Consider the following 15,819-nt stretch of genomic DNA (forward strand, 5'->3'; position numbering starts at 1 on the left):
CGAGCAGAGGGAAACAGGGCCTGGAGCCGGGCGGTTACATCTCCGTGCGAATAAGGGTGGCTATGGAGGAGGGAAGGGGAAAAGCATAGTTTCTGGGGAGACGGCGAGAGAACGGTGCGTCGGTCTGTCGTCAGCTGGAGATATCCATCACTTCAGGACTCTGATTTCTGATATCCCCGCCAAGGAGCTGCCACGACGAGTCCAACCAACGCCTTCGTTCACAGCCCTCTGTTTTTGATGCCAAAGGATATTCTCCGTTCATATACAAGCAGCGGAATAGTGTTTTGGGACGTCCGTTCCCGCCACCTTGCCCCAAGGTAACAGAGCTGACAACCTGAGAAGCCGCCGTTAAAAAGTTGAGGAGCGCAACCACCGAGAAGCCAGAGGGGGAGATTAAGGGATATAAAGCTAGACGCGAACCGGATTTCCGACTGCAGACACGGATGGGATCTTTATGCCCTTATTATAATGCGAAACCAGGAACCGTCGGGTATATAGATGGCATGATCCATGTCACGAGTCACGTATAGTGGAAGCACCCCAGAAACGAACAACAGTCGCCTCTTCGGATATGGAAAGGCACTCGCGCTTTAATGTAACAAAGCAAAGTGCCAATTGAAAAAGAAAATAAGGAAAAAAAAACCTCTCTTCAGGCGGTCACCACAAAGAACAGATTGACTTTACGAGAGGGCCGAAGGGGAGACAAGACAGGCTCAAAAGGAGCGGCTTTCTTACCTCCATATTTGAGTGACCAATTCGTAACGGCTATCGTTGACCGCAAGATTCCTTTTTCCACCTGTTGGATCCTCTTTTTTTGCCTTGGGCGTGCTTCCGAACGGGTCGATTGGCTGTCCCGCCGGCAAAGTCTAATGATAGCAACTGATTCGTTAACGGCCGTATTCGAATGGTCAGCATCACCATTCCCTCAAGAAGGAACAGCTTTCTGCCAACAAGCAAGTGACGTGATTCCGGTGCTCTGGACTTACCAGATATGGGGTACTGAGTGCGGAAATACCGGGGGAGGTCAGCCGCATGCAGTGGATAATCTGGGCGGTAACGAGTAGGGATAGGCTCCCTTGAAACTTGTGGGAAGATCCATCACTCACCGGATCCGATGGGGGATTCAAATGTTTCCCGAGCAAAGGGGAGAGATCAAGGCCTATGCTGTTTAATTGGGCAATGCTTAGTATCACCAACACGACGGCTGTCAAGGCGCGTTTCTTAGGGTGGCAAAAGGGGCTGTTCTTAGCCTTACGGCTGCAGGGGTGAGGGACCTTTGGTCTTGGGGAGATTAATACGGAGTCGGCTGGGAAGTCAAGCGAGGTCTGGAATGCGCATCCTCCTGAAGCTCAACCAGGGCAAAGTATGTACATACAAAAACTCTTTCCGTCTGATGTGTTTGTCCTTTGGCACAGAAAGAAACAAGGCTGAAGTTAGCCTTGAAGAGCTGGCTGGCAAAGCGAATGAGCAAACTGACCTCTTAAGATTCTGATCAAGGGTGATAAAAGGGTAGAATGGAAGGTCAGCCACGGATTCCCTCCCCAAATAAGAGGGTGAAGTGTGAAGGTGGATGAATTCCGGGATGCTGAGACTGACAACAAATGACTTTATGCACGGAATCAAACTCATGCCGGCCTTCAACCGCCGAGATGATGAGCGCAACAGATCTCCCGCAGTTGGTGTCAATATTACTCCATCACCAACTGACCTGCGTGTCATCTCTGCTCTAGCCTCATGAACTAAAGGATAAGTACAGAGTCCAGCCGTAGCTTGGGGGAAATAAACATGTCCCATTCCTGTATGATTGGGAATGACAGATCCTCTCTGCTAAAGAACCACAGGATCATCATTTTCCAATTCTTTTGATGCGGATTGAATGCGATTTTCGGGGGCAAAACTATACTCTCTAACAAATGGCACGTTCATGCAAAGAAGTGCACAGTGGGTTGATACTTGTTTGCGCTCAGATCCCCGTACCAAAGCGCTTTGGCTTCCATAAATTCCCGTCAGGCAGGGCTACATACAGAGTAATCCAAAGCCGTCTTTCTGTTGAGATCCGAAAAGTTGGACCATGCCTAGCAAGCGGCTCTCTTTGTCTCCCGCTCAGCCACCTCTATCAAAACCTTTTAACGCAGGAAAGTGGTCACAAATTGATACTGCTCAAGACTTCCAAGCAGTCTCCAGTATGGTAAAGAGCAGAATAAAAAGCTTCGATTTCTCTCAATATATTCTTAGTATATAAATACCTTTCAAGTAAAGACTCCATGGATTGTTCTTCTATACCAGCTACAGCACACATACTAATAACGCCTTGATCTAGCCTCCTGACTGAAATGTTAGCCAGAATCCTTGTTACAAGGTGGAAATTTGAACTTGAAAATTCTTTTCTAGCCCCAACAACAGGTTCTAGCAGCAAGATTGGCTAGCAATTAGTTAGCATAAATGTTGGACATGCTTCAACTCCAACAATACAAAGATGTGTTGAATAATCACCATGTTCTGGGTCGCTCTACTGCCCAACTTTGCAAAAAGCCCTTGCGATCTCGCTTTGATATGGCTGCCTCCAATGGGTGTTTGCCAATCATCGCAGCGTCCTTTGCGATATTTCGGACTTACCAGGGACCACTGCAACCTGAGCCTCGTTAGTTATCTAGGCTCTTGGGTGAGATAAGGGGTGTAGTTAGCTAGCGCTCGGGGCGCTGGTACCGGATTAAGTAGGTAGTGACATGGGCCGTAGCACCACCGACGGCTATATAACGAGCACACAGTGCCTGGAGGTAAGGTGTAACTTGTTGCAAATTCCCACTTTCCATTGTTTGCTACCCTTTAGCTACTATTATCTGGACAATCACACCAGACGTTTTGTTTGCTGCACACATATCCACTGGTTGCCATCGACGCGCGCAAGGATGTCGGATCAAAATGGATGCCACCGGGACCACTCGCCAGTACTGCTGCCTGGGCTCGATCCATCATTCGACTACTGTTGGATCTCCGGCGTCCACAACGCCAGCGACGCGGCGGTCAGCCAATGCTGCCACGGGAGTACCGTCGGTCTCGTAGAGGACTGCTATTCCTATTGCCTCATCCCGGATTACTATTACCAGCCGAATGTGACGGACGGGTCCAAATCTCAAGTATCGAAAGCTTTCTTCGCCTGCCTGAAAGGGGCTCTGAGAGCGGACAACAGAACCACCCTAAGAGCATTTTCGTGTGATTTGCCTAACGCGAAGTCCGCAGCGGGGCCGCAAATCATGGATGTTAACGGCGGCATCGCGTCGTTGGTCGCACTCGGCGTTGTGCTGTGGAATATGGTATTCTGAGATGGGAACGGATTAGGGTTGCAAAGGATGGGATTCCGTTTCGCTATCGGGGGGATATGGGATAACCTATTCACCACGCTGTCTGTGGTTATCCTCAGCTTCTGGTATGCTCCAAGGAATAACGGGGACAATATTGTGCCGGAAATCGAACGATGGGGTGGCAATGGGAAGCTAGGCCTGGGATCGATTCAGATGGTCAAGGAGGGTCTGCCAGTTTGCTTTGGACGGTGCATCTTTTGTGAATTGTAAAGCCATAAAGGAAGGTCTTTGAGAACTGCATTTAAACAACGGAATTGTTAGCCATTAGCCCTGTGAGATTCCGGGATAGAAGGGAGTGGCTCTGGGAGTGATAACTAGTGTCGTTGATGATTGATTTTCAAATTGGTTTCATGGTAGATTATGATAGATATCATATCTGCCAGCTTGCCCAGGTCAAATCCCTGTGGGCTGTTGCGCAGATGAATTTTGAAGATTGGATCATAAATTTAGGAAGTGAAGTCGTCTCTCAAGCACAACCTGCAAGCCACAACGTCATCACCTCGGCTCATTGCACTACAGACATCCTCCAGACCACCACTTGACACATCTCTTGCTATCACAGTGGTTATATCTTTTGTTTCTATTGCCGTGCGGTGTAAGGGTGCCACGACTGCCATCAGCCGCAAATGACGACTCTCCTTCCGCGGGAAGCGTACTCCAAGGAAGAGCTCGAGAAGCTCTACCCTCGCGGGTTGGAGTTACAGTTAGTCCAAGTGGTATGTTTCCTGTCGATGAATTACTGCGCCATGCTAAGCACACGGTATTCATTTTCTAGTTCCTACGACACGGTGAGGATTCCACGTTGAACCACTACCCATTACATTTGACTTATCCCCGGCCGCCATCCAGGTGAACGAACACCGGTATCTGCAAGATTCCAGAATGTACGTTGCTGGGGCCTGATACATCTAGTTGCACAGCTAATGACGGCGGCAGGCAGGACTACACCCATGTAATTGAGACCGGTTATCCTAGAGCTAGTTTGGATCCCATGGCTGAGCCCTTTCGCCCTAGACTGGCCATATTGTACCTCCGCAAGACGATTTATGTCTATAGCTACGACCAGCCCGGACTCGTCACAATGGGACGAGTTTCAATGGCGTCGAAAGCTTGAAAAATTTGGGAATAATGACCAGGCATTACTTTCTGTGGGGCCTGATGCCGGTGGTGATGGTATCTGGCAAGTTAACATCCTGTATCAATGCCCACGGTGATGATTGTACTGACACTTCGCTCTCCAGTCAGCTCGGTGAGTTGACTGATAAAGGACGGCAAACCACGCTTGCTCTGGGTCGTCGCTTGAGAAACCTGTATATCGACCAGCTTGGGTATATGCCCCCAATAATTTCCAATGCGGACCACATGTACCTTCGTTCCACTCCCATTCCACGAGCCCTTGAATCACTCCAGCAAACTTTCTGGGGAATGTATCCTGCTAGTGCCCGGACCTCCAATTTTGTGGCCCCCACTATCGTTCAACGTACGCCGGCGGAGGAGACATTGTATCCAAACGAAGGAAATTGCCATCGCTTTAGGCAGTTAGCCAGGTTATTCGCTCAACGTGCCGCTGAGAGATGTATTAAGAACTCGCCAACTTTTCGATGCATCGCAATATTGTTCTAAACTAATTGGCATATAGGGAACAACTCCGAACAAATGGAGTACTTGAACTCTCTTTGGTCCAAATGGATGCCCGAATCCTCTTCTCGAGTTGCGGTTAACTCCCGTCCCCGTCTCTCTGGTATCTTCGATACGATTAATTCGACTATGGCCCACGGGCCTCTAACCCGGCTTCCCTCGGAATTTTACGATCTCCAAGGCCACGAGATCGCTGATAAAATCGCCATGGATGAATGGTTCGCCGGATACAGAGAAAGTAGAGAGTATCGCAAGCTCGGTATTGGTGCTCTGATGGGCGATATCGTGGATAGAATGGTAGCCACAAGTGTTAGCGGCGGTTGGTGGCCTACAACAGAGTCCAAGCGAGAAAATGGTTCACCAGTCAAGTTTGCGATTAGTGGGTGTCATGACACTACAATAGCTGCTATATTAACCAGTCTAGGAGCCTTTGATGATGGGAAATGGCCTCCATACACCGCCAACATTACAATTGAGTTATTCAAGGACGTTGATGGTCCCGGCCGGCGGCGCAAATCTCGCGCTGGGGATATTCTCGAAGAACTATCAAACCCCGTGGGCGAGAATAATGGCAACAATAGCAGCAAAGAGTCCTCTCTCTTCTCTTTTCTCCGCCGTTCCACTGGAATATCCGGCACAACACAGCCACACCCGTCTTCTGTGGCGAGAACCCCCGTTGCTGAACTACCTCCCCTTGGCCAACATTACGTCCGCATCCGATATAACGATCGGCCTGTGACCATACCAGGGTGCGCAGCCAAACCGTCCAATCATTTACCGGGAGAACCAACGTTTTGCACACTCGAGGCTTTCAAGAAAATTGTCGACAAATATACTCCAAAGAATTGGAGAGAAGAGTGTGGGTGGAACACGGACAAAGGCATGTTTGTTGAAGGGGAGGATACGGCCGGTTATTGATTGCAGCAACTATTTGCTCGGGATAACGCATATTTTATATCATGTTTACCAGGGTGGCAGGATTGATCTGGATACGAAAACGGTCTACGCATATACAAGCATAAGTTTGGATTTATAGAGTGGGCGGAGATAGGTCGATTCCTTAGAGCTGAAAGAGCGAGCAGTTGCCCTTGTACTCAGTTGCGTTTCTTGTCTATCTACTCTAATGCATAATGTTGACAGAGACGCAAACATATTAAGGTGTAGCTAATAATGGAGCAGGAACTAGGATAGCAAACATTTATTTTAAAACTCCACGCCGGACGTTGACAAGTGCTCTTTCATTGCATGCATATAGGCCTCAGCGTGTAGTGCATCCCCAAGACGAAGGCGCATGTAGTCGAATGCAAGGATGACAGGAACATCATCGCCAAGCGACTTTTGCAAACAAGCGTCACCTTTCGAGGCCAGATCGTCGGTTGTGTCAGGTGCCTCTGGTGTTTCTGCGGATTGCTGTTCATCCCCAGTTGCAGGGATATCGCGGACGGCAGTGGGCGGGTTTGACCTGCGTTGGTTAAAGCTTGGTACAAACCCAGTTTTCTTGGCTTTTTCGATGTTTGGCATTTCGCGATATCGTTGACTAAAATGCGTCAAGACAACCATCTTGGCTCGCATTTCCTTCCCGACCATTAAAGCCTCACTGAGAGTTGAGTGCCTCTTTGATAAGGCGTCGGAAATCATGTCGTCTTCAAAGGTTGCCTCGTGTAAGAGGACGGTGGAGTCACGGCCAATCCGGGTAAAAGCTTCGGATGGCCGACAGTCTCCCGAGTAAGAAACTTTGAGGCCCGAGGGGAACGTAAAGGAAACGGCCTTTGCGCCTTGACAGTGCGAAACAGGCACAGTGAAAATAGACTTTAGACCAGTAGCTGACCGGAAGAGGGTGGTTGATGGATGATTGGGAAAGTCGAAATTGAACCATTCACCCCTGTTCTCGCCGGTGGACTCGATCACGAGGCCACTCTTATCGCGCCGGTGCAGAGTGAGAATGCTGGAAATATGGCGATTAGGATGTACATAGGACGTGGCAGCAAGTGGGACGATCTTGTCGTAACCATAATTTTCGACATGCGAATACTCTGCCAACCAGTCGAGCATGTGTATATCCGACACAACACAGAGCCGTCTTTCACTCAAAAACCGTGAAAGGTCTGTTTCGAAATCTGCTTGCCGCTGTGGCAAAGCGCCAAAGACCTCTTCGTACCAGGCCTTGATGATGGACACGGTGCCCAAGTGATGGTCAGCATGCAGGTGGCTTATCCATATGACCTTTAATTCTCGCAGCACCTCTTTCAATTCTTCAGGGCTGAAAACCCGTTGTAATTGCCCCAAAGTGCCCTCTCCACAGTCAAAGAGATAACTTCCAGAGCCAGGAACCCGAAGCAGCGTCGCGGACACGTTTCGATACATTGAAGGTAGGGACGAGCCAGTACCAAGAGTGATTATCTCCGCGTCGCTGTCGGGGATTTTTTGTTTAAAGGCTTCCACCTTTTCTTGAAAGGAAGGGTCATTGAACTTCTGCCGTACGGCATCCACATGTCCTCGTGCTAAACCGCTGACACTCTCTTTTATCTGCTTGATATCAATCTCCCTTTCCGTCTGGGAACTATGGATGTCAAACTGTGGTTCTAAATCCACTACCGCCCCGGGTTCGGCAATGCGGATGTCCGAATTCAGCGGCTTTAGACCATGGCAATCCGAACAATTCGGGGGGCTATAACGCGTGCTGTCAATCTCGGAGAACTCAATGGTCGACCTAGCAACAGCTCTAAAAGTGAGTTCGTTATGGGAGTAGTCCGGAGACGAAAATATATGTTTAGCTTGTGGCATAGTAGATATGAATTCTTGTAGTTTTTGGTCAGAACCAACCCCTTTTCCCAGTATCCATATGAAAACAACGAGCCCTTTCGTGACCTCAGGTGATTGCCATTCCGGTCTTGAAAGCAAGTTCTCAATATAGTCCACAGTCGGGAGTTCTATTATAGCAACACCTTTACCTATGCGGCTTTCTCCTAGTACCATATCCGGTGTGATGGTCTGTCCGTCTTTCGAAAGCACGCTTTGGTTTTCGGTCAGTTTTCTATAATCAGGACCTCGTTGCACGCCTAGAGCGGCAGCCTTTTTGGCGTCGAACTTTCCCCTTACGTCATGGTTCCGAATAATATATGACATTGAACATTCCGAAGGGGAAGTCGCCGGGAGCGATTCAACCAAAGCCCCTGGCCACGGCTTGCGAACCAGGACCCTGATGTCAGGTAATGGCTCGCTGTCACCGGGTTTGGGCCCAGTGTAAGGCTGGATTTGCTGAGTATCGGGATTGCGGATGAAAAGAGTGGCCGGAAGGGAAACTTCGGCAAGAGGCATTTCCACCAACGTATCCATACGCCAATCGGAGTTGAACATTTGCGAAACAACTGCTTGGCGAAAAATTTGGTCTTTCTGGCGTTGTTCAGAGAGTGATGGGGGATCTGATAACGAAACACTCTCCTCAAATTCATCATGGCTCCTTTTCCTCCTGTTGATTCTAGGGCGGGTGGATGGCATAATCGGAAGAGCCCAGACTTTTATGTGGTCGTCGCTCGAGGTAGGCTTTCCTAGTGTTTCCGGGGACGCATTGGAAGTATCCCCATCTAGGTCTCCATTGAACTCCTGGATACATATCGGCATACCTTGTCGGCAGATAAACCTTCGTCCTGTAGCGATGGTATGAGTTAAATTTGGGCCTCCGTGCAGGGACAGCGTAGACCGTTGTTCCGCTATCGCCTCCAGCCTTGACCGTTCTTCACGACGCCTAAGCAAATTTGTTTCAGCGTTGGTTCGAGCTCTAGAATCGGTCGCTGTATCCCGTAGTGTTTCCAATTCCGCGATCTTTGCATCCACCGATTCTAAAAGGGATGATGAAGTATTTGCCAGCGCATCAGCCAGGGTTAGCAACATGCCCATGACACCACCGTGAGTGGACCATGTTGTCTTCCCTGTGAAAAAGATGTCCGTCACTCGCGAAAGCTTAAACCCCCGTTCAACACATGCCCTTTGGGTGCCTTCTGCGAGGTTCCCAAACATGTATCGCTTGTCATCGAAATGGAGAAGGAGGGCGGTCCCAGGAGTATCGACCGTGGGAGTAGTAATGAACTGGATAAAGGTCTTCATTGGCGGCGAATCGTACGGCGGCTCTCGTTTTGGGGGATAGAAGGATAAGTTTTGACCGTCAAGAAGCCAATATTTTCGCCAGGCTTTCAAGTCGTAGGCTCCGGAAACAGAGGCGTCTGCTTCATCTGCGCAAGGTTTGTTTTCCCTTTTCCGGTAAAATCTGCGGGAAGCCCGTGCGGTTGATGATGATAGTCGGGGAGAGGAAGGAGAGAATGCCCTGTTGAGCAGTAAGCCTCGTGAGAGAATTCCGCTTCCGGCGATGGAGATCAGCAAGTAAGTATTCGTCGAAGGGCTGGATATCGCCGACGCCAGAGCTCGCCCTGGCAATTGTAAACCAGCCAACTTGCCGGTTTCGAAACGGGCTGCGCTGCAAGAAAGGAAAGGGAGGAAGGGCAAGGAGAGGTCGGGGCCTCAGTCATACCCAAACGATCGAACTCGAGCATCCGTACTCCGTACCAAATGCAAGGCTGCTTCGATCTTGACGTTGGGAGTCGGAGAACCAAAAAAGATCCCTTGGGCTTAGTCAGCATCGTCACCACCTGTTATCAGATGGCCAACATGACGCCCTTGGCTTCCATTTCATTCATATTATCATATACACAGCAGGATATGTTGTAATGTGATGTGTAGAAACTACATGGTACTTCAATTGTGCCGGCCGGATGGCATATCTCATTAAGTACGCCTATGGCTAATTTTCAGTCTCGCCCACTTCCTTCCACTGGATACTACTCGCCTCCATCGATCAGTCCGTGGTCTTTGGACTTGACTTACTCTGGCATGGTTTCGAAGCGGTATGTTGATCTATCTAAGCGCAATCATGGGCGCAGGAACCTTAGCGCTCCACCAACCATGTGTAAGCTTCCCGTAACAAGCACTTGCATTCCATCCTCACGACCTCCTCCTATTTGTCTTGCCAGGTTTACCGCTCTCTCGATAGTCGGTTCACTCGTGACCGTCGCTTGCGGGTCAAGTTCCTTCCACACTGAAGAGTATAGAGTGCAAAGGTCATGGAACGGAGTCGCGGGAGCTTGAACGTTCGGCACTGCTTTCACAACATCAATTCATAATGCGCAAATCTTCCCCCGCTGCTACTTACCAATAGACTTATCTTCTTTCTCCTGGTATGTGGTGAAAATGACATTCTCCGGTTTCACATTATTTCTGAGGAGTGCATGCGCTAGAGATCGTACCAGCGTCACTCCGTCTCGCTCCGGTGATAATTGACTAAAAATAAGGGTATGCCCCGTTCTGTAAATTAGTTGCAGGTATTTTGCACAGGGTTGCCCAACATACTTATGCGTATTAGGAGCACTGGTGTTTCTTGCAAACCATTCTGCAGTTTGTTCTAAGCTCAGAACATTGTGCGCTCCGTCCACAAACCACTGTAAGTTTCTTTCGTCTATAATCTCGAACCTCCCAATCAACGAGAAGTTTTCTACCCCGCGATGGATATCTTCATCGCTCATCGTATGGCCAGGTGCTTTGATTCGCAAGAATGCTTCAGTGAGCTCAAGTGCCAAGGAAGCGTTCAGTCTCTGAACTGGGACGCTAACCGCTCCCCCACCAGTGGGAAAGCAATCCTTGGTTGAGACGAAGGTCAAATTAGTGCCCTTATCGAGAGCACGCTTGGACATAACTCCTGTAGGGCCAGGTTCCTGGGTAACTGAGAACGCGGGCGCGCCCGGTTTGAAGATGCCTGCTTTATGCCAAGCGATCGTCTCGAGAGTAGGTCCAAGTTGCCCAACATGGTCCATTCCGAGAGATGTTATGCCGGTTACCACAGGCTTCCGTATCACGTTTGTCGCGTCATATTCTCCGCCATGATGGACCTCGAATATTGCGGCATCGACCTCCTCGCGAATGAAAGTGTGGAAAGCCAATAAAGTCAGAAGCTGAAGGTAACGAGGCTGCCTCGCGCCTCCTGCATTCTGATCTATATCCAGAGGCATAAGGCGGTCCCACACTTCAAAAAAGTATCGGGTAAACAGATCTTTTGATACTGGGTGGTCGTCGATTTGTATTCTCTCGCGAATGCATTGCAAACTAGGACCGGTGTAAAGCCCAATCCGCTTGGGGAATCCTGTTCTCACGCTATGTGCACGAAGGAAGCTGCGTGTGAAAGCGCAGGTGCTGCCTTTTCCTTTTGTACCACTGACATGGATGATATTCAAGCTGCTAGCCCCCTAATCCTGGATCAGGTCAGGACCAGTGTGTCAAGGTCAGTGGTCATCCGTACTGAGTGTCCTAAGATCTGTAGCCACTCTTTCATGCCAACTATGCTTGGCACGCCCTTGAGAGAATTTTGTTTATTTGCCGTTGCGCCTTCAATTGGCAATACCGAAGCGGCTCCAGTCTTCGGTCGGGCGCGGCGTCGTCTTGTCTCAAGGAGCCTGAGTGCATTCTGTGCATTGTCAGTTCTAGCACAACTTTTCTGGAGAGGAAACAGTGGTTGGATACCTCGTAGGTGCGCCTCATTGTAGCTTCTTTGACCGGCTACCCGGAGCTTGTCAATTTGATGCCTGCTCTTAACAGTACCATGTCTGTCTGGAGGAAACACCCCCATGAAGCACTGCAGACATGGAACATGTTAACTACGTCCAAGGACACGTGACTGGATGGATTTTTTTGTCGCCAGCTGGTTAGTTAACTATTTCACTATTACTCTGTAATAGCAGATCACTTTTATATTTACCAACACAAATCTTGTCAACTGAAAGCGGTGCCTAATATATATCTGCATACATGCCTGTAGAAGAATAGTCTAGACATCTTGCTCCTTCTCCTCATGTTCTTCAATTGTTTTGATAATGTACTCATGCCAGTTGGAGTTGAACATGGGAATCCAATATACTCGATCATCTGTTGCCATATTTGTTTTTGCCTCTTGCAACATAGACGCACTCTCTGTCTCGCAGGCAGTCATTAACAGTGCATGGGCGATAGAACAGCGTACGATACCAGCATTGAAACTTCCATCCAGCCCGAGGGCCCCCAGGGCCGATAAAGCCTCCCTCCAACGTGGAAGAGCTCGCTCCCACTCCAATTGTTTATGGGAGTTCCTCGCCAGTGAACTCCAAACACGGAAATTGTTAAATTTAACATTATAGCCCGGCTCACCAGACAACGAAAATGCACGTTGAAGCTCAAGCAGAAGTTCCTCCGCCTCAGCAAACATGTTTCGTTGCAGGTAGGTTTCCGCAAGCGACAGCTGTAGCCGCCGGCCCGTGGCAATGTTTTGAGTCCCCCTCTCGCGCATGGGGTTCAATTCATGAAGCAAGAGCTTTTCGGCCTCATCCGGCTGATTTAGCTCGCAAAGCAGGTCTGCTACCTCGGACAAGAGGACCCGATACCAGCCAGTGCCCTCGAAGTAGTCTTCAAGAAGGCAGCCTTGAAGGATACGGTCGAGCAGAGTATGGGCTTCAGTGAAGAGGCCCCGGAATCGAAGGATCTTACCCAGGGTTATGTCTCGGGCTCTAGAGGTTATCTTTTCAAGAGATGAAGGGGGTATTCCCAGCGGCTCCCACTGCAACAACTGCGTTTTCGCTTCAGCGAACTTCCCTTCGCGAATTAGATTCTCCGCAAAGGAAATAATAAGCTCTCCACGTTGGGCGTTATATCTCCTACTCGGCTCCAATTCTTCCCCTTTAGGCGCAGCCGTGTCGCGCGGGAACCGATGTAGGACGTTCTCCGACTCCTCCTGGTCTCCTGACATTCTCCTTACCGAACTCTCCCTATATGCTAGCCAGGCGTTAAGGAAAGGGTCATAGTTGCCTTCCAGGAGCTTCTTGGTACGATCAATTGCCTCGAATTTCCATTTTGCGTTTGAAAATCGTGAAGCGGCGAGAAGTGTCGATGCAAGTTCGAACCGGAAGGAAACCTGATCTCCGTGCTCGAGACACATGGCATCATACTCGGAAATGACTCGACTCAAATGAGGTAGCAAAGTCCTCCCAACCTCTCCATTTCTGTGATAAGTATTAGCTGCTGACTTTCCAGGGATTGCGATGTAAACCTACAGCGGGTCAAGGTAGCGGCTCCTCGGAAATGCATGGCAGACAAGCAAAAGAGCTTGCCATCGCCACTTTCTGACGTCTGATGGGGATAACCTTCTTGCAGCACAGTGCTGGACAAGCGGATGAATAGAAAAGCTTCTAAGCCCACCCGATTCTCTTTTGCATGAGATCAACGAGAACGAAAGTAGCTTCTCTACTGCGGTATCAAACTCAAAAACGTCTTGTATGACCTTGACCAACTCTGTTTCTACCCCTTCGTTTTCAGCGGAAATCTCCGTTATTTCGCCATCCTCACTCCACCGTTTTTGGGGACAGGAACCTCGTTGTAGAAGCACCTCTGGAATGGAAAATGGCTGCAAAAAAGAGAAGAGATAGAGCAGACAGGCAGCTCCCGAGGACTCCAGCTCCACTTGTTTAAAATTGGTTTCCCATGTTGCTAAAACTGCCTTTCCAGTTCCGAGGCGTGGAGCAAAGTTAAGTAAATCATCTCTTCGAGTCATATACAGCTTACGATATTCCCCAAGGCTTCGATGTCTCGAGCGAACGAACGCCCCGGCCTGCACTAGAGCCAGTGGGAGATACCCGAGAAGACCTGCGACCTTCTTTGCATCTTCCAAAGCATCTTCGGTAGGGTGTTGGATTCCCGACTTCTGGAGTAGTAATTGCACTGCGTCATTTTCTCCCAGGTGATTCAGGACGTGACCGTCGTCGGCTATGCTGCCAATCACCGCCTGGTCGCGACTGGTGATAATGATGTGGCCCCAATTCACCGCTGGGAAATACTTATGAAGTGGTGCCGTATTCAGATCATTAGCGTTATCGAACACTAGGAGCCAGCTACTATTTTCAGGCCGAGATAGCCAACTTCTAACAGCCCCTATTTTATCCCTAGAGTCCCCCAATCTAAGAAGATCATTTAAGCGATCAAAATGTGCGGAAAGCGAGGCCGGTGATGTCGCATTTATAAACGCGACGCCCGATTTGTATTTCGACAAATTTTGGAGTGCATAGTGCAAAGCTATCTGTGTTTTTCCAACACCCCCTACGCAGTTACACAGATTTAGTGGGACCCGAATGTTGAAAGTAATGAGAGAGCTTACCCAGGCCGCATATTCCAAATGTCCGTCTCGTTGGTGCTTGCGTCTGATCTGTGCGGAAGTACCTGCTCAGCATATCAAATATGTCCTCTCTTCCACGGAGAGATGAGCACGGTTGGATATCCACGTCGAACGGAATAGAAGGTTCTGTTTGGGAGTCAGCATGCCTTACGGAGTATCCCAAGCTTCTACCCTTATTTTGATCGGTGGCTGTGAATGATCGTGTCCTACTGGCACGGTCACTGCATACGACCCGAGCAAATTCTTTCAGCTGCGAAAGTACAGGGAGGAACGACCGATCCTCCGAAGAGCTGAACCTAGCAATATTCTTGTGGTCGGCAAATTGGGGAACAGTGGTCTCGAGGGGAACATTGAAAATTGCGGAGCGCTGCTCGACAATCTAAAGCCGGGTCAATCAAGACACTGGCGAATGCGCTGAAGAGATGTATGTTTGTATTTACAAGTTTTCTTAGGAAAGGACCAATGGAGGTCGACTCCAGCTCGTAGAAGGATACGAGGTGAATCCTTTCCCTCCTCTGAAGAAAGTCTTCAGTAATCTCCAGCAGGAGTTCCGATTCCTCCTTGAACGTCCTAATAAGCGCTAGAGGAGCTCTTATGGGCGAGAACGCAAAGACGATATTAGCCAGGACTTTTCCCATGGCTGCAGGGCTGCTGGCCTTATGAGGCGTGCCTGAATGCTGATCAGAGACGCCGGGCGTGAAACTGCTTCTGAACATCTTACCGAGAAATAAGATGCCACATACAGACTCTTGTACGCGCTCTCGCGCTTCGGTACAGCCCATCACCAGCGCCTTTGCAGTGGCTAAGCACAAATCCCCGCTTTTATCTAGCAAGGCTCCTCACCTTTTTAGCTACAATTCCTCCAAGGCTGTGGCATACAAAGACAAAGAGGCCTCGATTTCTCCTGGATATGAGTAAGCGAAGGACTGCTACGAAAGGCAGACAGTCACTGACGTTCTCGGCTGCCCGGAGGTCTGCTAGCTCAGCGAGCAACTTTAATGATATGCTTCGTAGATTTTCCAGACCAGTGAAATTCTTGAAGCGAGGATTATATCCGAAGGTCATGATACGAATATTGGGGATCGCCTCAGGTAACAGATCTCTCAACCACATTACTGCAGTTTCAGGGTGAGTCCACGTCCGGAAGGGGTCCCCATTTAGGCCATGGATCGCGACCAGACTGTCTCTGTAGTAAGCCGCCGTCCGCTTCCAGAGCAAAAGCATCAAGCCCATTGAGCAGCGAGCTTACTCGAAAGCGATTTCATGGGCCTGGGATTTGCCTGCGGTAGCAGACGCATTTGGGTCATGGATAATGGTAATCCCGAAATCATAATCCTTAGCCATTTTTATGTCGGTGGAAATTCGCGGTCCTCTGCTGTGAACGTTGCGGGGGAAACAATTCAATCGCTGGTGGGGTTAGGGCTCCCACGATGATGAGAAGACACATCTTTCCAAGTGCAGCTAATATGATTTTATGATAAAATCTGATTGACTGAATGCCATGCAGCAATCCACCCATGCAGCCATGCTGGCCAAGAGCGTGCGATGTCTGTCAAGAGGACCCGATGAGCCCATCAGATG

General features: G+C 49.4%; 5 protein-coding genes across 5 annotated transcripts; 1 reads left to right on the forward strand and 4 right to left on the reverse strand.

The window, feature by feature from the left end:
* Nucleotides 1-731: 731 nt before the first annotated feature.
* UREG_02905 (uncharacterized protein) lies at nt 732-2,073 on the reverse strand (the record flags this gene model as incomplete). The annotated part of the gene is made up of 4 exons (XM_002543343.1): nt 732-848; nt 987-1,164; nt 1,478-1,739; nt 2,025-2,073. The coding sequence occupies 4 exons, from the start codon at nt 2,071-2,073 to the stop codon at nt 732-734; spliced, it is 606 nt and encodes a 201-aa protein (XP_002543389.1).
* Nucleotides 2,074-2,451: 378 nt separating this feature from the next.
* On the forward strand, nt 2,452-5,739 carry UREG_02906 (uncharacterized protein; the record flags this gene model as incomplete). Its single annotated transcript, XM_002543344.1, has 10 exons — nt 2,452-2,641; nt 2,719-2,777; nt 2,858-3,213; nt 3,422-3,528; nt 3,963-4,078; nt 4,138-4,150; nt 4,212-4,246; nt 4,419-4,842; nt 5,002-5,590; nt 5,646-5,739. The coding sequence occupies 10 exons, from the start codon at nt 2,452-2,454 to the stop codon at nt 5,737-5,739; spliced, it is 1,983 nt and encodes a 660-aa protein (XP_002543390.1).
* A 464-nt stretch (nt 5,740-6,203) lies between these two features.
* Nucleotides 6,204-9,104, reverse strand: UREG_02907 (uncharacterized protein; the record flags this gene model as incomplete). The annotated part of the gene is made up of 1 exon (XM_002543345.1): nt 6,204-9,104. The coding sequence occupies one exon, from the start codon at nt 9,102-9,104 to the stop codon at nt 6,204-6,206; it is 2,901 nt and encodes a 966-aa protein (XP_002543391.1).
* Nucleotides 9,105-9,922: 818 nt separating this feature from the next.
* Nucleotides 9,923-11,056, reverse strand: UREG_02908 (uncharacterized protein; the record flags this gene model as incomplete). The annotated part of the gene is made up of 3 exons (XM_002543346.1): nt 9,923-10,149; nt 10,204-10,355; nt 10,401-11,056. 3 exons carry the CDS (start codon nt 11,054-11,056, stop codon nt 9,923-9,925), a joined length of 1,035 nt encoding a protein of 344 aa, XP_002543392.1.
* An 812-nt stretch (nt 11,057-11,868) lies between these two features.
* Nucleotides 11,869-15,582, reverse strand: UREG_02909 (uncharacterized protein; the record flags this gene model as incomplete). Its single annotated transcript, XM_002543347.1, has 6 exons — nt 11,869-13,072; nt 13,124-14,162; nt 14,221-14,617; nt 14,679-15,064; nt 15,264-15,418; nt 15,488-15,582. The coding sequence occupies 6 exons, from the start codon at nt 15,580-15,582 to the stop codon at nt 11,869-11,871; spliced, it is 3,276 nt and encodes a 1,091-aa protein (XP_002543393.1).
* Between the last annotated feature and the right edge of the window lie 237 nt (nt 15,583-15,819).

Source organism: Uncinocarpus reesii, genomic scaffold (assembly GCF_000003515.1).
Source record: "Uncinocarpus reesii 1704 scaffold_1 genomic scaffold, whole genome shotgun sequence".
Lineage (NCBI taxonomy): Eukaryota > Fungi > Ascomycota > Eurotiomycetes > Onygenales > Onygenaceae > Uncinocarpus > Uncinocarpus reesii.